General features: G+C 47.9%; 1 protein-coding gene across 1 annotated transcript in view; it reads left to right on the forward strand.

The window, feature by feature from the left end:
* The window catches only part of LOC120517727 (protein DBF4 homolog B-like), a 28,305-nt gene extending 10,014 nt beyond the window's left edge, over positions 1 to 18,291 (forward strand). The window contains exons 3-12 of the mRNA XM_039740186.1: positions 836 to 1,015; positions 2,887 to 2,937; positions 4,316 to 4,388; positions 10,252 to 10,316; positions 13,388 to 13,430; positions 13,851 to 13,896; positions 14,850 to 14,975; positions 15,709 to 15,862; positions 15,999 to 16,126; positions 17,031 to 18,291. Of these exons, the coding sequence (XP_039596120.1) occupies positions 836 to 1,015; positions 2,887 to 2,937; positions 4,316 to 4,388; positions 10,252 to 10,316; positions 13,388 to 13,430; positions 13,851 to 13,896; positions 14,850 to 14,975; positions 15,709 to 15,862; positions 15,999 to 16,126; positions 17,031 to 18,105 (1,941 nt within the window). The 3' untranslated portion in view covers positions 18,106 to 18,291. The remainder of the gene's footprint in view (positions 1 to 835; positions 1,016 to 2,886; positions 2,938 to 4,315; positions 4,389 to 10,251; positions 10,317 to 13,387; positions 13,431 to 13,850; positions 13,897 to 14,849; positions 14,976 to 15,708; positions 15,863 to 15,998; positions 16,127 to 17,030) is intronic.
* Positions 18,292 to 19,963: the final 1,672 nt, after the last annotated feature.

The raw sequence follows: 19,963 nt of genomic DNA on the forward strand, positions 1-19,963 counted from the left end.
ATGAGGCCCCAGGACTCTAAAGATTTGGACCTTCGTCCTTTTGCACCACACTCCCCCTCAGCAACCTCACGACCCCCCACGCTCTCCCAGTCTGTATACTGACTACAGGAAGTGTCGCCAGAGACATGAATGTCACTGCTGAGGTAAGTAAACCTCTCAATGAGGTCGACACTCTCATTCACAGACAGACACACTGCTGATTTCTGTGCTTCAACTGGAAAAAGAAAAGAACCGTAACCAGTTATATCACAGCAGTTGTAAGTCGCTTTGGATACACAAATGTACCCTCGAAGGCTGTGTGTCAAATTATTTTTGGACGAGTACTTCACCTGTTAAAGGTACCCTTACCCTGTATTTAAATGGTGAATAGGTGCTTGCTGTTCTTTAATGTGTGCCATTAAGTGGAAAGCATTGGCTGGTTGCCATGAATATCACTGCTAATAAAGGGTCGTCACTGGACAGAAATAGAGCGGTCCGCAAGGGTCCCAAGGCCAAAAAGGTTGAGAGCCGCAGCCCCAGAGGTTCTTTCTCCAGCATTCCATGAGTTGAAACTTCTGCTGGCCTCGCCTTCCTGGCCAGCTGACTGTGGCATCGGACTTGTGACGTTTACTGTCGTCAACTGTGTGTGGCTAAAGGTTATCTCTGTTAGGGACTCCAGCCATTTGTGTGTGTGTGTGTGTTTGTTCTGAATTATTGATTTTAGTTTTTTTATTTCTAATTCTAAATCCACTTTTTGTACAGAATTCTGATCTACACTTTGGTACAAAACTGTGCAATAGAAATAACCGTTGTTTACTGAAGTCTGCACTGAACTGGTGCCGTTTGTGTTTTGTAGACAATCGAGAGCTTCTTAAGCAAGGAGGTGAGCTACTTGGTGACCGCCAGCAGAGAGGCCTGCCAAGGCAGAGTAACCAAGCGAAACGAGAAGTGTCGCGGTGTTGGGAGTGTCAACTCTTCATCCCAGACCTCCAAGAGAAGCGTCCAGTCGGCGGGAAGCCAAAAGCCAGCAGATTCTGTAAGATGATTGCCTTCCATGTCGTGAACTGCTGATAATGTCCACCTTAATCTGTGACGGGTGTTCATCCTTGTAAGCAGCATTTGTATTTCTTGCCTTGTGCTATTGGACAGAAGATTTCTTTGAGAAGGTTTCCAATCTGCGCTCTGTTAGTTTAAGATTTTTTTTGGGGAGAAATGAGCTTCACTCTTAGTTTCGTTGAGCTTTTTATTAAGAACTAGCCACATCACCTATGAAAGACGATAATTGTATCAATTTGACAATATTTGGTAACATTTGCCTTCAGCAGGTACCATCAACGCCATTCCTCTGAATTCTCGTGTGCCTTGACCAGCCGCTCGCTCCCCCTCTCTGAACCCGCTTGTCAGTCTCGGTCATTTTAAGACCCCTTGCTTGCCTCCTGCCTCCTTTTTCTACTTCCCATCTTTGACGGCGACTCTCCACACGCCCGTTACGCCTTTACTTCTCTTCTTTTGATAGCGTCACCAGACTGACCAATCGCACCAAAGTCAAACTGCCAAATGGGACGCAGATCTTAATATAAAAAACGCAGGGGGATTCTCCCACTATATGAACACCCGAGTCCCATGTGCTGAATGTCTGCACACGGACCCCACCGATGAAACGGCAATATTGCACATTAATAACCAAGTATGCCCAGAATTTCTAAAGGGTGACTTTGTATGCAGAGTGTGTCTTTGAGTTGGACGCTTCAATAACTTGATCAGTGAAAGCTGATAACCTCAAAGCCTGACCAAGCAGGCAGAGCTAGAGTGGAAATTCTGAAAAGTAAAAATGTCTGCTCAAAGTTTCAAAAAGTACGATGTATTCTTTCACACAGTGCATTTAAGGATGGTGGGTAGCACTGTGGCTCACTGGGTAGAGGTGCCACCTGAAGGATCCACTGTCCTGGTCACAGATTCCTTTGCCCAGGTATCGTCCTCCAGTGTACCCAAAGGTGTGTGTGTGTGTAGGCTGAATGGCTCACTCCAGGTTAGACTTTGTGGGTGTGTGTATGAGCTGGCGCGCTCTCTAGGGCTACTGTATACCCTGCCTTGTGCCCAGTGCTTCTGTTAGAGGCCCTAAGGATATTATTTACAGATGGCACAGTATAGCAGTGAAGACAGGACAGTGTGGCTCTGAAATGAACAAAGGAGAGTGCCGCTTCATGGTTCTTAGGGACTCGAATTTGATTTCTGGCCAGCTTTCTGCCTGTTTGGTCCCTGTCTTTGGCCATGTATTTAAGTTTTGTTATTGGCCTTGGCATGTGGCTGAGTGTGGTCATGTGACCTTGGCTCATACAGACGAGGCTTAGCAGCAAAGCTAAACATTTTGTCTCCCTTGTAGTCGAACATATCGATGGTCCAAACACTTAGAGCAATTACATTTTCACTGGAAAAAGTAGAATGTGACTGTTTGAATGGCTGTCGAGGGCAATCGCAACTTCACCCTTCACTAATGGAGCAACCGGAGCCACACTTCTGGGGTGTGACAGATTACCCTGAGTGAAATGAAGAGGACCGCCGTACTTTAAAATTGCCCGTGGCCTTCCAAAAGTAGAGCTTTGTGAAAACCGCATGGATCTGTCCTTTTCTGAGGTGTGTAAATGCCAAATTTGTGTTCTCTGCTAAAGGAATTGCCCATGTCCTGTAGTACCGCAATAAGAAATTCCCTAATTGTGTGTGAAATGAGTCCGTTATGGGCCTATTGAAGGTCGTATCACACACCATTCATTAGGACTTGAGGTGAACCATAAAGCCAAAAGCCCGCACCTGCTGTTCCTAAAGAGGGCGCCTTTCCTCCTGCGTGAAGCGTTCAGCATTGTGACCTTCCTGTGCTAATGTCTGTTAACGATTGTGTTGTGTTTTTAGATGCAGACGAGTCGAGGGAGAGCATTGTTGGAGAAAGTGATCAAGAACAATGTAAGTTTAAAAAAAAAGCAAAGGTAATCCCAATTTGAAGTCGGACTTTACCTTAGGAAACGTACAGGCATCCTTGTGCAAAGCAGCCGCTTCTGTCTCCTGTCGGTGTGCTGCCCAGAATGCCAGTCTGCTGTTCATTATGCCAGTTCACAGCTGTCCCAGTGCCCTCATTAAACACTACTGTACACAAGTATTTTTCACCCCTTCGTGGATGCAATATTTACTTTGCTAATGTGAATCTTTTAAACTTCTTTTTTATATATATATATATATATATATATATATATATATATATATATATTTATATATATATATATATATATATATATGTCTAATGCTAATGCAGGGGTCCTCAATCACGGTCCAGGAAGGCCACAGTGGCTGCAGATTTTTGCTCCAACCCAGTTGCTTAACAAGAAGCCCTTATTGTTCCAGTGACACTTCTGCTTCACTTTAGTTGTCTCGCTCATTAAGATTTTGAACCCTTATTACTTATTTTAGTCTTAAAAAGCTGTACTCTTGATTTTTAATGGCTCCTTATTAGCAATGACATGCAAATGACAAAAGAGAGCATCATTTCTCCATTTAACCTGTTACCATTGACATCCTTGTGTATTTATTGTGCACTATTGGGTTTAATTAAATACTTGGAAGGAAAGTAAAGCACTGAGACTTACTCGTCCATTTTAGCCTTCAAATCATTTGAATGAGATCCTTGGAAAGGGAAGAAAATCTCAGATATGAGAATGAGTTGACGTGGCAGAGTTAAAGCACCGATGAGCCATGAAATGAAATTATTGGCAAGAATTGCTTTCTAATTAAGGAACCGGGTTAGAAGAAAAACCTGCAGCCACTGCGGCCCTCCAGGACTGGGATCGAGGACCCCTGGTCTAATGTTTGTCCCAAAATCCACTGAACGCCACTTAGCGTTATTTGAATTCATGATGTAAACTGTGTGTTTCACTTTTTTTAAATTGTATATTTCATGTCTTCAGATTCACATTTGGACTTTTACGTCTTCTTCTGTTTGTGCTGACAAGTTTCCAGTTCCCCTAATGGACTTCTCGAGAACTGAACCTACCAGAATTCTGGGATTGCTTTTTTAGTTTAATTTGCCCAAGTTTCACGTTAGCCTTGCCTTTAGCTGTCCACATCTCTTCACATGCATGTTTGAAGTGACGAGTGAGCATGTGAGGGGGTCTCCGAGTGCCAGTGAACAGAGCTAAAGGCTGCCCTGAATGGCTCGTGGCTCTCACAAGCAGAGTTTGCGTTTGTGTAATTCAGAATTTTTTTTTTTTTTTGAGATAAATGACAGTTTTTATTATGATTTAAAAAAAATAAATAAATAAATAAAATTTTTCTTCTTTCTTTTCTGCAGATGGAGAAGGCTGATGGAGGTGGTGTTCTGGCCAACGCTCGCTCTTGGGGAGTGAAAATCCTCCATGTCAATGGTATCCTTTTCTCGGTAGTTTGAAATACAGGATTGTACAATACTGAGGAATTGTTTTCTAGCTAAGTCCGCATTCTTCATGTGCAGACGCACTCGGGGTGGCCAGCTGTTAAAGCCACAGATAGAATGCTGGCGGGCAGCCCGCACTGCTCCTGTGTCAGACCTGAGTCATGGTCACAAACTTCTGCTGGCTTGGTTTTGAGTTTTATGGAAAGTGGTAAGTCCTATGGCATTGGGCTGTGGTAGCCTGTAGTATGCAAGCACTCCATCTATCAAATATGGCACACTGCGTGTTGTGTAACATTTTCAAACCTCGTTAATTCAGTTCAGGGTATGGGCAGGTGGAACCCACCTGGGCAGCACAAGGCAGAAGGTAGGAGCCAGAAAAGGGCGACACCAGTCACTGTGCCCACACAGTCACAGTTTAGAATCACCAATCCACCTTACAAAGCTCTGTGAGATGTGAAAGAGAAACCTTGTAGTCTTGGGGGGGGAGAACACCAGATATGGGACTGGAACCCAGTTGGAGGATCCATTAGACAGTGGCACTAACTACTCCGCCTCTATGCCATCCTTCTACACCTTACATGTCTTTCAAAATACGGGTAGATCAAAATAATCAAGATGGACGTGTCGCAGAAGGTTGACTTGTCCTGCTTAAATTCTCTCTTTACGGAATACAATGACAGGGGACAATGTCTCGTGTTTAGTTTGCTTCTCTTGTAAATTTAGGAAGTGCCCTGGTGGTGTAAGCGGCACATCCAGACTGTCTGGTGCCTCCCTAAGGCTAACAACTGTTCAGTCATTTTTGTGATCTCACTTAAGTGAGAGGAAAAATAAAAATTCAAGTCCTGTGTGAAATTTAAATAACTAAGGCTTTAAGAAAGGAAAGAAAAAGGCAAAAAAGTGTATGACATGCAAAGGGCAACCAGAATACTTGTGCTTGTTTAAATGTGGAGAACAAATGGCCTGTGCTGATTTGTGGTTCTCAGTCTGTCCGTTCCAATACGGGGAAACATGGAGCATCTGTGGTAGGGCTGTAGATCAAGGGGGCTCCTGGAATTGCTGGTTGGGTCAGAGAGACTTGGACCTCCAGGATGTGTGTAAGCGTGAGCTGTGCCTCTTATCTGATGATGCAGTAGCACATAAATTCCTCTGGGAGGTGAACAAGCATTGATGCTGTGATGAAAAAGACTGAAGCCGACATCTCCAGACTGGGCTGGGAATTAACCAAGAAAGATGCCCACAGAGAAAGTGAGGTTTTTCTTTTAAATGGACAGACTACTTATTTATGGTCTGACCGTTTTCTTCCTCAAAGTGTACTTTTGTTTTAATTGGCACTGGGCTGCCCAGTTGGGTGTGCCTGCTGGTTTTGTTCTGCACAGCTGAGGAGTGAGTGTGAGTAAGTTGTTGTCAATGGCCACAGTATTCCAGGCTGTGCTAATATGCCGCGGAATAGAGAAACTCTAAATCACAGTAAAACATGTTTAGGAATCTCGGTGCTGTGAAAAAGTATTTGCCCTCTTCTTAATCATCTCTGGTTTTGCCCATTTTACTCGATGATTGGCATCAGACCTTTGAGTAAAGTGCAGGGAACCTGAATGAATACACAGTAAAGCAGTTTGTAAATCACCCATGTGAAAAAGTAATTGTCCCCATAGTTATGGTACTTGGTTGCAGCACCTTTTAAAAGCAATAATCACAACTAAATGCTGCTTGTCATTTGAGATCCGTCTTTCTTGTGGCTTTTGACAAATTTCCACACACTTCTTTCCAGAACTGCTTTAATTCAGAAACGTTTGTAAGTGTGGACTCCTCTTTTTAGGTCCTGCCGCAATATCTCAGGATTGGATTGTGTTTCTTTTGATCCATTTAGTTGTTGACTTCCTTTTGTCTTTTGGATCGTTGCCCTGCTGCATTAAACCCTACAAGTGTCCGGCCATAAACAGATGACTGCAGAATCTTCTTAGGAATATTTAAGTAAAGTGCACAATTCATGGCTCCTTCATTTGCGGCAAGTTTTCCAGATCTCTGTATCATCACACTTAGCATCCTTGTGTTTTATAGCAGGTCTGATGTTCCTGATGAATGCCAGAAACCATTGTCCCCTGTGTCAAAGAGTGTGACTTTGGACCTGTCTGTCCAAAAGACTTGGGGATCATCTCAGTATTCCTTTGCACTTATGTCCTGCTTGGATAGCAGATGTTTCTGATTTACTCCTCTACCATGAAGCCCTTTTATTTCCCTCAATTTGGGGTCCTGAAGACTGACCTTACCTTAAGCCACAGAGGCCTGCAGTCCTTTCGAGGTCCTCCTGAGATCTTTTGTGACGATTTAAATGCTCTAGCAGGCAACCCTGTTTCAGATGTTCTCTATGTGGAGATAGTGGCTCTCGTGGTGAGGGGCAATGCACCCAGGGCTGGCAGCGTTTAGTCAGCTGAGTCAAACCATCAAATCTCTTTAGGACAATTCCTTTTTCGTGTGGGTAATACAGGTGGTGGGCAAGTTCATGTCTTAAATATAGTGGCACTTAAGCAGACAGGACATGCAATGCCAATTCTTTTCTTTAATATGAATTTTGCCTTAAGGTCTGAAGCCATTCATTGTGACAAATGTACAAAAAAATAACGGCTATCAGGGAGCTGTGGGCATGCAGTGATGGAGGTGATTGATTGTTTTCCCCTAACCGCTACCTGTAAAGTGAAGTGAAATGTAATATTGTAAATGAGATTCCTTTATAGTCGTCCACTCCAGGCCTGTCAAATTAGCCACAAATTAAGATTTTAAATATTAAATAAATGTCTGAATGTGTTCAAGCCTAGAAATCCTGTGTGCTTCGTTTTTTTGGTTATAAGTTTATTAAGTTTTCTTTTTTCTCACCATGCATTTGTAAAGCAGGAATTGCGTAGCACTTAAGACACACGTGTGAAATCTGAAAACTGTGACACTCACGGGTGAAGCAGCCCTCAAATAAAAGAGCGTTCTCTGTGCCCTTAAGGTGGGACGGGGGGGTCTGCTATGCCCAGAGGCTCAGATATGTGCTTGTAGTTTTTGCCACCTCTGCCTCTTTTTTTTTATGCCACTTCGCAGTTAATGTTGCATCCTAATGGCCTTTAAGTGTTTCTTCTACATTTCATGACTCGCTTAGTGAATGACTTTTTATTTTCAGAAACTTACAAGATTCCAGTTTTAAAACAAAAAAAAAAAACAGTTTGACTGTTTATCAGGAAATGATGTTAACAAACAATCCAGAGAAAAATGTGAGAGCCTGAGACGGCTTTTGGATTGGAGATCGTTTGGGCCCGATGTGGCTTGAGACGTGGCGCGAGAGAACAGGCGAGCAGTGGGCCAAGGAGTGGCAGACGGGGCAAAACTAACCTGCTTTTATTTTATTCCCCTTTACAGTTGCAGCTAAATACGGTGGCACTGACCAGAAAGCAGGAGACAGAGCTGGAGGTGGCAGAGTTAAAGATTTACATTGGATTTGACAAGGACGGACAGGATTAGAAATGAGGACATTAGAGGGTCAGCTCAGGTTGGACGGTTGGGGGACAAAGTCAGAGAGGCGAGATGGTGTTGGTGTGGACTTGTGCAGAGGAGAGATGAGGGGTGCCAAGGATAGGGCTGGCAGGCAAGAGGAGAAGAGGAAGGCGTAAGAGAAAGTTTATGGATGTGGTGAGAGAGGACATGCAGGTGATGATGGGGGTGACAGAACAACATGACGAGGACAGAAAGAGATGGAAGAAGATGATCCGCTGATGGGAGCAGCCGAAAGAAGAAGATTTTTGCAGCTAACTGTAATACAGGTGACTTGACTGTAATAATGGATGGTATTTATCATTTAATGACACTGTGTTGTTTTAATCTGTGTGTGTCAAGGCAGAGAGACCGCGTGTTGACTGCAGTAGCTAAGTGAGCTCTGTGGCCACCAAAAGGGCTTTTTCATTGTTAGTAATGATAACGGAGGGCACCTTTCACTTGCTGTGATTTGAAGTTAACTGCCGTAGCATAAAACAGCAGTCAGACCGCACTTTCTGGTTCAGGAGGGAGTCCGAACAGGACCAGGCCAGAACAGTTGATTTAGGGATCCAGACATTTATTTAAAAACCCAGTAACGGCGCACTGCTGTAACGATAATGTGCATTGAGTCCACTTGACTTGTAGTTTTCCTCCTCTTTCTTTCTCTGTACGTTTAGCATTCGTTTGCTCACAGGTTGATGCGCCTGCTGCTTCCTGAGCAGCTCTTAAGTTCTCCACCCTAGCAGCCTGCTCTTCTCATCTTCCGTCGGCATCTTTTCACATTAAAACTGATGAAGTCCGTGTTTGTGCTGCAATTACTTAGTAAGTTTTAAGTTTTCACTTAAGCTGGCACTTAAATGTTCAAATTACCGCCAGAATGATTTCAGAAATGAAGGGGCGGGGGAAGTGACAGTGAAGGTGGCAGGGATGAGAACGGTGCCCGTATGCATGCACCACACGGCCACTGCCAAGAGTTAAATCTACAATAAAATAAAATTTAAAAAGAGGAAAAAGAAATCCTCACCCCGAAAGCGGACAGTAGAGGTCACGTAGTATATGTGTGCCAAATTTCAGGTCAATAAGTCAAACGGTATGCGAGCTGAAGGGCTGATCTTAAAATCCTGCCAATGCTAGCGTATTATTCTACAGAGATGTCGTCTTAGTACTAATGTGGAGCAGCGAGGGCGAACAAAAATACCAGGCCTAAAATGTGCTGTGACGTGTGTTTATAAAAGCAGAAGGCTGCCCGTTTTACTGCTGGCGATACCAGCTGACCATTTAACGTGACAAAGCAGCTGATGGGCAAGAACAAGTCCGTAAAATGCAGCAGAATTGTGTGTCAAAATTAGCGTGAAGTAAAGCAAAGGACTGTTGACTGTTTTACAATCGCATGGCCGCGTTTGTCCTTGGGTCAACACAAGACTTGGTTTTAATGACGCATTTCCATGATGTTCCACTAGTGACGTTCAGTCTGGCAGCACAGAGAGGTGGCAGCTCCAGTCATCGGGTTACCTGACGGGTGGTACAGCAGGGGGTTTGTGTATTTATGTATTTATCTGCAGCAGCAGCGTCCTGATTTTTATGATGACATTTTTACACATGCATCTCCTCAAAGACCAGCTGGCCCCCTTACTGATCCTTCAGCCTTCTTGTCCCACCAGAGACAGGCAGGGAGTGTGATGGACGTCTCCTCTGCTGTGCCTCACGTTTGTTTTACTGTCAAACTGCAGACGCTTTCCTGTCTTCTGGGATTCTCGAGCGGATGTTTCAGTGAATTCTCCGGGTGCACAGACAGTCGTGTTTGGCTTTGTGCAAACCTTCTGACGCTCCTCTCCACGTGAGGTTTGCTTCAGCAGCTCCCTTTGAATTGTCGGTTCTGCCTTGTAACGTTCTGGCTGTTGTGCTTTGCCTTCCTCTGACCCTGAGCTGTCCGTGTGTCGCTCAGCTTCCCTGTTCATAGCACAAGTCGAGAGAGCTAACATGGCCGCTCCATTTTCTGGTGTTTTGCTGTGTGCCGTCGGTGAGACATGTGGTGGTGTTGAGGCCAAACTTGGGGGTCATTCGCCATTCTGCCCACCATGAATGGGACGGGTCATGTGGAGAATCCTGTCCTCCTTCCAGATCTCTTGTGCAGTACGAGTGAAATGGTGGGCGCACAGAGCGGTGACACTGGTTAAGGCCGCCACTCTCCAGTTAATTTGAAAGGTGAAAAGCCATCGCGGTGCCAAGTGGGTGCTTTGATGCTTTTGTTGATATGCCAATGTGTGTTGTGATGTTTAGTGATCCCCTTTAACAGCAATCGCCATTTCTCTTTTCAACGCTTCCTTAACCTCAAGCACCATAAGACTTACTGGAATACATCAAGAAAACTTCATTAAGTAATTCCCAAGTGAAGAAGAAGCCATCAGAGGTGATTATGTTACATTCTTCATCTTGTGTGAAATGAAAACGCGCTGAGTGGTGAGCCTGCATGCACTTTATCATTTTCTTGCTGCAAGTGAAGTATCTAGTTTTGCGTATCCTGTTGCACGGAGGTTTCCCTTTTACTGGCTGGCCTTACCTTACCTGCGGCTTGCCAACAGAAAATGCAGTCCAGCTCGGATTGCTGCGCTCGACCTGGCAGGGTGAGGTGGCCTCATGGGATGGGCTGAACTAATACAACACACACACACACACACACACGCGCGGTGTCACGTAGAAGTCAAGTGGCGGGTCTTGTGTTCTCTCCTCTGAGCTGTGACGAGTGTCTAGTGCTTGGGCCCTCTTGGTGCCCCTTATTTTCATCTAAAGTAGGTTCGTACTTGAGGCAAGGCCTTGCTTTCATTTTAAACTGTGCCCTAATTTTTTCCCCCTATCTGTGCCTATAAGGTGTGAAAGGGGTTTGGTAATAAGAATAATTCTCTCCATTTACAGTATAAGGCGCTTTTCTCTCTACTCGGAGACCTTTACATAGCGAGTGGGGAGCCACTTCAGCCACTGCCAATGGGCATCGTCCACCTGGAAGAGTGCCAGTACACTCGCCACACATTGGCTGTTAGGTGGTCAAGTGGTGAGAGGGGGGGGTCCTGAATGACTAGGCCGTGGTGGCCAGTTTAGTCAGGACTTCAGGAGGCACCCTGCTCCTCATGACGGATGCCCGCGCTCTTTAAGGAGCACAGATATTCAGGACATCCATTTTTACATTTAATCTGAAGGATGGCACCATTTTTACAACACAGTGTCCCTGTCACTGCTCGGGGCATTGGGATCCAGACAGACACCCAAGGTTTACTGGTTGGCCTCCCATCCAAATAGTGGCAGGGCCTGAGCAGGCTTCGCTTCAGGTGGACGGCCTGTTCTGAACTGCAGGTGGTGTCGCTGCTGCCCATAAAGTTAAGACGCGAGTCCTTGTTAGGTGGGATGGGGTTTGCTTATGATTTCCAAAATAACCTTTCAATTGTCCGTCCAGTTCTTCATATCGCTAGTCAGGTTTCAGTTTAGGACCTGTGTGCCCCCATCACGTCTGAATTGCCGCTGTAGAACTTTGCTTTCAGTGGAAGAAGGCGATAGGAAGTGAAAGACTAAATGCTTTCCATTAACAGAAATCAATAAAGCGAAAGGCAGATCTTGGCAAAGAAACGGAGCGAGAGGCTCTGCACCACTGCGAAAAGCAACCACCCTGCTACTGTAAGGCCGAGCGACAGGGAATCGAATTAGTCTGTGCCAGGAGTGTAAATCCTAGTCACAGTTCATAATTGTTCGTTCATTACAGTTAATCATTAAATAAGAGGCTCACCCTTCAGAAAGTACTGCGAGACATGAACTTTTTACACCATGCATGAACGAAAAGGTCTTCCTGCCTCTCACTTTCTATTTCCCCAAACACTCGTACACAAGCCTGTTTAGGAGTAGCGACATGCGTGGGATATCCTGCTCGCGGTCAGCCTGCTAATTGTCTCGTCTGCCAACAAGAAAAGCCCCTCAGATGGCCCGGATACCCTGGCCATGGTCAGGGTGACCCAAACCACTCGTGTCTACAGGGCAGCAGTTAAGGATGTCGGCTCAGAGATCTGGATTTCGTGTGTCGGCCTTCATCTGGTGTATGCGCTGGCATGTTACTGGGATATCGATGGCCACTTTTGACTGGGATCCCATTGCATTGTATAATCTTTTCTTTGTGACTGTTGAGCATGTGAACTGTGTGTCCCCGGTCTCAAAATACCTGATTAGTCGCTTGGTGGCTTTGCTGCTAATGTCTTTGACTTGATATTTCCTCACGTGATTTTCCTCCCTAGCTCTGCTGATATTCTGGGTTGCTGCAGTGTGACCTCTCAAGTGGCATAGTTGGGATGTCAGCCCAGTTCACTATGCCCTCTGTCACCCTCCCAAAATGAGGCGCGTTTGGCGTGCTTCATCACCTCTGAAGGTGTCGGCACCACTTGCAGATGTGAGTCTGTCTGAGCTGTGGCTTGTGCTGCCCAAGTGTCTGTTAAATGGGGGAGACTTCTCGATGTCGGCCTGTCCGCTTTCTTCTGTTCCCACTGCAGATGTAAACCAATCGGATGATTGAGAAGAGCGTCCTGTTTAAACTCTTCGTTCAAGTTTAATCGTTGCCCTCCCTGTTTGCACAAGTCCCATAGACCCCCGTGTCGAGCGCAAGAACCTTTAGAAGGTTCTGTGCCTGTCAGCTCCGTACCCTGCTGTTCTAAGTGTACGAAAAGTGCTAAGGTGACATTGTGAGGGAGCACCAAAGAAACCGATCAGCAGATTAGTCCAAGGTGTCGTCCTGTGATGAACTGGACTGGGCCTAAATAAGCTGGGCGAATGACTGCAAACTCGGACAAACCACGAGTAACATTCAGCCGTGCTGTGGGAGAAGATACGGGCCGAGTGGCTCCACGTCTGGCCAGGCTGGAGACCATGAAGTAAGCCTTCGCTTAACAGTCCGGGTTTGCCACGACTCCTGTTTGCTGCAGCCATGACAGCGGAGCTCTTCCTCCAGCTCAGCCTGTGCTGAATCACAGTTTCAGGGTCCACAGCAGCGGAGGACACACGATAACGCAGTACCGCACACTGGCATGCACACCCGCTAACAGAAGTGAGATTGAGAACTGAAGAGATTAGCGTGACCACCCTTCAGTCGGGTCAGGGAATCGAAGGTCCAGGAGGCCATTGAAGTGCTTGAGCCCCGAGGTGGGCATAAAATCAAATTGAACTTGTGCTTCTTGATGGATCGCAGGACATGAACACAATGAGTCAATGAGCCTGTCCATGCAGAAGAGTGAGGGCATATGGCAGAGGTGAGTGGGCGCTGGCCTTGTTACTGTCTTGTGCATTGCAGCAGATGGCAGCCCACCTTTGTAACAATCCTCCGTTTATTGCTTTAAGGCTGGCTGGCTGTCATGGTTGACCTCACCTGTGAGTAAGATCTGTACGTGGCATTGCTGTGAAGGTGACGCTGTATCTTTTGCTCTATAACGGATTTCTTTCTTGTATTTTTAGAGCAAAGGCCCAACGGATCCATCAGCCAGCACACCCAGGAAAGGTCAGGTTTGCAAATCTATTTAAGCCATTGGGTTGTCGGTGGGGAATTGGGGTGGCAACGTAAGGTTGGTACTGTACAGAGTCTGAGGAGGAGACGGACATCTGAAAACCCACTTCAGAGACTGGCATTAAGTGAACACCGTCTCTTTGGCGCTGAGGAAGTGCCAAGCGTGTGGCTGTGGCCTCCTCCAGAAGTGGAGTGGCTCAGCAGTCTGTGTGGGCACACTGCTTCCTATTGGCGGTACTTCAGTCAACCCCTGAGATCTGCCACCATATTTAGCAGAAGGGTGTCCGTGGGTGTAAGACACTGTGCCCACATAGCAGGCTCCACCGTGGTCTCCGTGTGTGTTGCATCATGGACGATGTGACGTACAGCGAGTGGCTCTGTTTGGTTACATCTTGATTTCCCATCTCGTTCTAGCCGTGACGCTGAAGGAGCCCTTTGTGAAGATTGAAGACTGCAGCAGGTGAGTGACGCCATCTTGTAGTTCAGGGCAGTTCTCTGTGGCGAGTGGGCCTGAGCGCTGCAGGATTGTGGGCAGGAGAAGACACCTTCAGTGATGCCATCCAGGGGTGCAGCGAGCTTGAGCCTGCCGGGCCAGCAGTAGAGTGCGGTTACGCCACAGGCCGCTGCCAGGCTTTACTCTAATGGCAAACGCTTCACTCTTTTGAGTTTCTACTTTGTGAACCATTTCAAGCAGTCCTTCATTTTGTCGTTTTAAAAATCGCATGCACATTTGTACCTTATTTTTTATTTTTTCGGTGGTCTTGTTTTGATCTTTGAGATCACAGAGTGTGCTGCTGGCTGTCACTGGGACATGACCACCCAGGGACCCTGGCGGAGACTTGTCACTGCAGCTGTGGCCTTATGTGACGCTGCTTTCGGCGGGACCTGTTTCCAGACGGGAGAGGGTGACAAAGTGGGAGTTGGGTTTCATCCACCCTGCCATCTGTCATAGGCGGCTTGATGGGTGGTAATTTATTAATGAAGACTTTTTGGAGGTGGTTAAAGGCTATAATTGATGTCGGGGCCAGAAGATTGGCAGAGCCACTCGGATAAGGTTTCTTCAAGACCCGCAGCCACTCGTCAGGTGGTTTGTTTTATACGTCGTGTCATGGTGGCCACTTGCCGTGAGTTAAGATTTAGAGTTTGACATTTGTGGGAATTCGCAAGTCAGAATCCGCCCTCAGCTTCTCACTTCTCAGTCGCACTTCGTTTCACTGCGGCTGCCATCTGCTGGGTCCGTCTGCACCGGGTGAATGGCAGACCCGTGGCGGTGCAGCCCGTTTACTTCAGGCAGCTTAGTTCTTTGTCATTGGGTTTTCCTTTGATGTCCTCGTACCCCCCTCCCCCGTGTCCCCGTCAAGTTGTTTTAAGTGTCGTCTTGGTAACTAGGACCCTTCTTCTTCTGTCTGGCAGGCGCTACAAGCCGTTACACCTCCACTTCGACAGCTTCCCTGAGGTGAAGTTTACTGGCACTACGAGGCACAGCCCCTTTGAGTCTGCGCCCATCGTGCAGCGGGAACAGGGCCCGAGAGTTCCGCAGTAAGTACTTCTGATGGCACTGGGTACGGGTGACGCACAAAGCTGAAGACGGGGTGTGGGTGTTGCATGAGAAACCAGGACCTCTCAAACGAGGAAAAGCACGGAGCTCGAGTCTGAGGGGCTTTCATTAGCCCACCGAAGTAGGACCGTTCAGAGTGGCCAGGTGGTGTCTTGGACTGGCTGCACTCCCCTCCTGATCAATGCCAATGAAGGGCTTAGCTGGTCACAATGGAGCGCTTTAATGCCATCTCGGTTGACTCTCCGCTTTGAGAGCCCCCATTGAGCTCCTAGGCCACCCAAGATCTACGCGTCTTCTCCTTGAGCCCTCATACTTCACTAGAAATCTGAGAATGTCATCCTAAAATGACCTCCAGACACTCCATGGGGGCTTTTTGAAATGAATTGGGTGTCATGGCTGATCCTTTGGTTCACTGAGAGCGAGGAAGACTGTTGCAGACGTCACTCACCCCAGCAGCCATCTTTTCAGTGTGTTGCCATCCCAGAGGAGGTGCAGGTCCTTTGCCACTTGGACCACATGCCATCCCCATAACTTCTTTCTGGTAGCCATTCAGAACCTTAACAAACACACTCGGCTGTTGTGGCCCCCACTTGCCATTTCTGTCCCCCCCCCATGCCAAGGCTGTATGGCTGGCATGTTGGTGTTAATGTCCTCTGAATCTGAATGTAACGAGCATGTGCATAGCCTTGCTTTAATTTAATTATCTCCCCCCAGAGTAGAGAGCCATGGGCTGACCACCAGTGATGGCAAGCGAGAGAAGCCCGAGAGCCCAGCAGCGGGCATGCAGGTGACCACACACGGCTGTGCTAATCGGAAACGGCAAGGCTTCTGCGAGTGCTGCCAGGAAACATTTTGGGACCAGCAGGAGGTGAGCCTGTGCCACCTGGGTGGCATCCAGCCATGATGTGTGTGTATGTGGGTCACGTGGCTGTGTGATGAACCAACTAGTCCGTGCCTGACCACATGTTGCTCGTCTCTCAATGACATTTTGCCTCGTCTTGCAGCACCTTCTTTCAGAGAAGCACAGGAGTTTTGTTCTGGAATCTTCTCACTATGCTGTAGTGGACAGAGTGGTGCAGCAACTGTGCAGCGACTTTGAGGAGATCCCGGCACACCAGGACCAGGATGTCAGGTACGGAAATGCTTGAGAGTCTCGGAGATTTCTCGGTTTGTTTTGGGACCTTCGCCCCTGCAGACAATGCCTGATGGTGTCTTCTTCTCAAGCTGTCTTTATTTAACTTACCCAGATCCAGTGTCCCTCAGTAGGCACTGCCTAGGGGGCTCGGACCACCGGTAAAGAATCAAAAGTCACAAATGGGATGATACTCACTCATACTTGGCATCTTCGAATCAGCACAGGGGGACACTCCGCATGCCTGCATTGCCAGTCCCCATTTGACCCTCTGTATGCCATTCAGGGGGTATATAAACCCCCTGGGATTGGCTGCTGTGGCCTGCCCATCATCAAGCTGATCACTTATTGGTTTACTCTTAAATCATAAGGGTGTCAAAATATGGCCTTAAAATGAGGGTTTTTCAGGTCTAGAGGGCCAAAAACAGAAAAAAGACCCCAAACGACTTGACGTCTTGCATAACAACATCGAGACGAGTCCCACGGCATATCATACGGTGGGTTTACTGGTGCTGTGAGTCGGGATGCGGCGGACCAAAAATAAAAACCCTGAAGTGGTTTTAAAGCACCCATCAGTAATTCTTCTGAATGCGAAAAAGAGGCCATCATGGAGGGGCAAATACTTCTTCACAGCCCAGCAAGCTGGAAATTAAATTAAAATGTCACCCTTCCCATCCTGGCTCCCGATCCGTGGTCCTGCCCTCTGGTTAGCCCGCTGTGAGGTGCATTCAGGGCACCACCTCCATGCCACACCTCACCAGCCTGTCTATTTTACTGTATATAGCGCCTTTCTGTCGTCATCCCCTGGGCTGAGCCGACTCCAAGCCAGGTGGCCCCTGCTGTGCGTGCTGCTGATCGCCGCCCGCCTGCCCGCCACATTGTCACTTGTTTGCTTTCTCTTTAGGCCTGCGAGTCCTGCTCTGGTGCCAGATGTGACCCTGGAGATGCCACCAAACAGCAGTGAGAAGGCCATTTCGGTCGGGCTGAGTGACATCGACTTGCATGCCCTGATGTTTGAGGACCAAGATGAGCTCCAGCAAATGGTCACAATCCGGCCAGAAGCCAGCTGCATGAAGTGCACTGAGAACCGGGAACAAGTTGGGGGTCTGTCAGCAGTGCCCACCTCCTGTGTGTGTTTGGACATCACCAAAGAGGTGCCCATCCCTCACCGGGAACAGTGCTTGCCCACTGAAGACCCCTTGTGTGTCAATGGCACAAAGACATCCCTGAGCCCCAATAAGAAGAAGCGCAGGCGCTCACCCAGTACCAGCCCACGTGTGTTGAAACGGCGAAGGGTGGTCTCGCGTATGAACTCTGACCCCCTCCACATGAGACTTGATGAGAGGTGTCCTCCGCAGGAGATGAGCCCCATCCTGCAGGTGGCTATGCGACCTTGGAGCCAACTGGCTGATTGGAGAACTTGCAGAGCTGTGCCTTCCAAATGCCAACCTCCATTCAACCCGAGCCTGGCAGACCTGCCCATGGAGTGCCTCTTTAGTGCCACTGATGGCGCGGTCAAGCTGCAGAAGACTGAGCCGCCAGAGTCTGTGGTTGGTGGGGGGCGGTCTGACTGTGGTGATTTAGACACACGTGTGCCCCCTGCAGACCCCCTGGGAAACACCCTGCTAGATGTCACCGCTGTAGAGAGTGGCATGGATGTGGTGTGCAGTCCGGGCACAGGCCCTTCTCACTCCTCCCTTCAGATTGAGCCCGATTTGCTGGTTCCTGGCACCTTCTCCTCTGAATCGGACTGGGACTGCGACCTAATCTCACGCTTTGGGGGGCCGACGGGCTCAATGGCATGTCGCGCACTAGACGTGGACGTCCTGCAGCTGACCTGTGCCACGGTCCGAGACAGTGGCTATGACTCGCGGCTCTGCTCTGTGCTGCGGCACAACGGCGAGCTGGGCTGGGCAGCCACGGGCAGCAAGGACCTGGACTCGGTGCCCTTTGGGAGGCTACAGGCCTGGCCAGTCTAGGGGGCTGGGGGCATACTGGGTTTGCATTCAGCGAGGCAGCTTTATTACCCACTTGTGCGCTGGGTACCTTGGCACTACCCCGAGGGTGAGCATGGTGGCCGTCCATTCGTGCCTCTTTGGCATGATTTATTGTCTGTGAAGTTGTACATACGTGGAGATTTTAATAATAAACGTCTTGTTTTTGTACCCCTTGTCACCTCTCATTTGGTTGGGGGGCCCGAGTGTCTGATGCAGACCCCTGCACTCTGTGTGCTTGGACTCCTGGATGAGTTGCTGCCATTGGCACTTGGACTGTTTCGGTGGTCACATCTGCGTTATAAGTGGGCTTTGCCGTCCATAAGGTGGGTGTTGAGTGCCCCCTGCTGAGATTGTGCAGGCGGCTCGTTCCCTTTATTGGCGAGCGTTTAATTAAAATGAATTTGTGTCCCCCTGGGCTCAGTGCAGCTCCGTAATTAAATTGGTGAATAGCCCTGGGACGACTCCGGGGGTCTCCTCATTCAGAATGATGAGCCGACGACAAAAACTGGTGAGGTGTCTTTGTGTTGTGCCCGCGTGTATCATTATGGGGGTCTGCACTTCATGTAGTGGTCAGCTGTCTGCAGGGTCTCGTGCAAGTTCCTCCATTTTGGACAGTTACATTTCATTTTTGTAGGAGTTGTGAGGGTGTTTGCTTTGGCATGGGTACCACAGTAGGCACGATGGCAGCGTTTAGACCCTGGTTCAGTTCCCTGCTTGCTACATGTGTCTGTCTTGACTGGCACCCCCTCAAGGACATGTTCCTGCGTTACACCTGTGCCATCTGGCCCAATGTTGCTGTGCCTCACCCTCTTGAGGGCCCGGTGATGCCAGGTGCCCTGTGCCATTCTGTTAACTGTAGCTTTGATTTGCCAGTCAAAGGGTCAATCAGTCTTCACGTGCAGAGCCTGGTTGTGTTGGCATATTCAATTCGTGCTGCACTCTTCACCAAGTGCGGGAGCAGAGTACATACGTGGCACAGATGCCAATTGCCTCTCTTTGCCTTTAGTCCAAAGTGTGCCATCTCTCTTAATTTATATACTACCATCCTGTCATATAGCGCCTTTTCAATCAGACTAATGTATATAGTGCTATTTGTGCCTATCTCTAATATATAGCGCCTTTCCAATGTATCTATTGAGTGTATATAGCGCTGTTTCTGTCACTCTGGCCTGCATTCCTGTTATGGTGGTGACGTGTGGCAGGTTAGTTGGTCGTGCAGTTAAGGATTCTGCTGCACGTGTGCCAGTGCTCTCTGCCTAACTACCACTTTAGGACACTCTGGACGAGAGCAGGCCATTCAGCCCAACAAAGCTCGCCAGTCCTGTCCACTTGTATCCTCCAAGAAAACATCAAGTCGAGTTCTGAAAGCCCCTGACGTCTGACTGCCCACCACACTACCTGGTCGCTTATTCCGAGTGTCTGTCGTTCTTTGTAAAGAAATACTTCCTGATGTTTGTGTGAAATTTACACTTCACAAGATTCCAGCTGTGTCCCCGTGTTCTTGATGAGCTCATTTTAAAGTCACCGTCTGATCCTCTGCACTCATTAGCTTCATCATTTTAAACTCTTCAGTCAGGTCTCCTCTTAATCTTCTTTTATTTAAACTCTAAAGGCTCAGCTCTTTTAATCTTCCCTCATCACTCATCCCCTGTAGCCTTGAATCAGCCTTGTCGCTCATCTCTGGACCTTCTCTTGTGCTGCTGTGTCTTTATGGAGACCCAAACTTCACCCAGGACTCCAGATGAGGCCTCACCAGTGGGTTGTAAATCTTGAGCAACCCAAGTGTTTAAGAGCAAAATGTATTTCAATCCACAGAACAAACCAACAACTCTCAACAGAG

The sequence above is a fragment of the Polypterus senegalus genome, chromosome 17, assembly GCF_016835505.1.
Source record: "Polypterus senegalus isolate Bchr_013 chromosome 17, ASM1683550v1, whole genome shotgun sequence".
NCBI lineage: Eukaryota > Metazoa > Chordata > Cladistia > Polypteriformes > Polypteridae > Polypterus > Polypterus senegalus.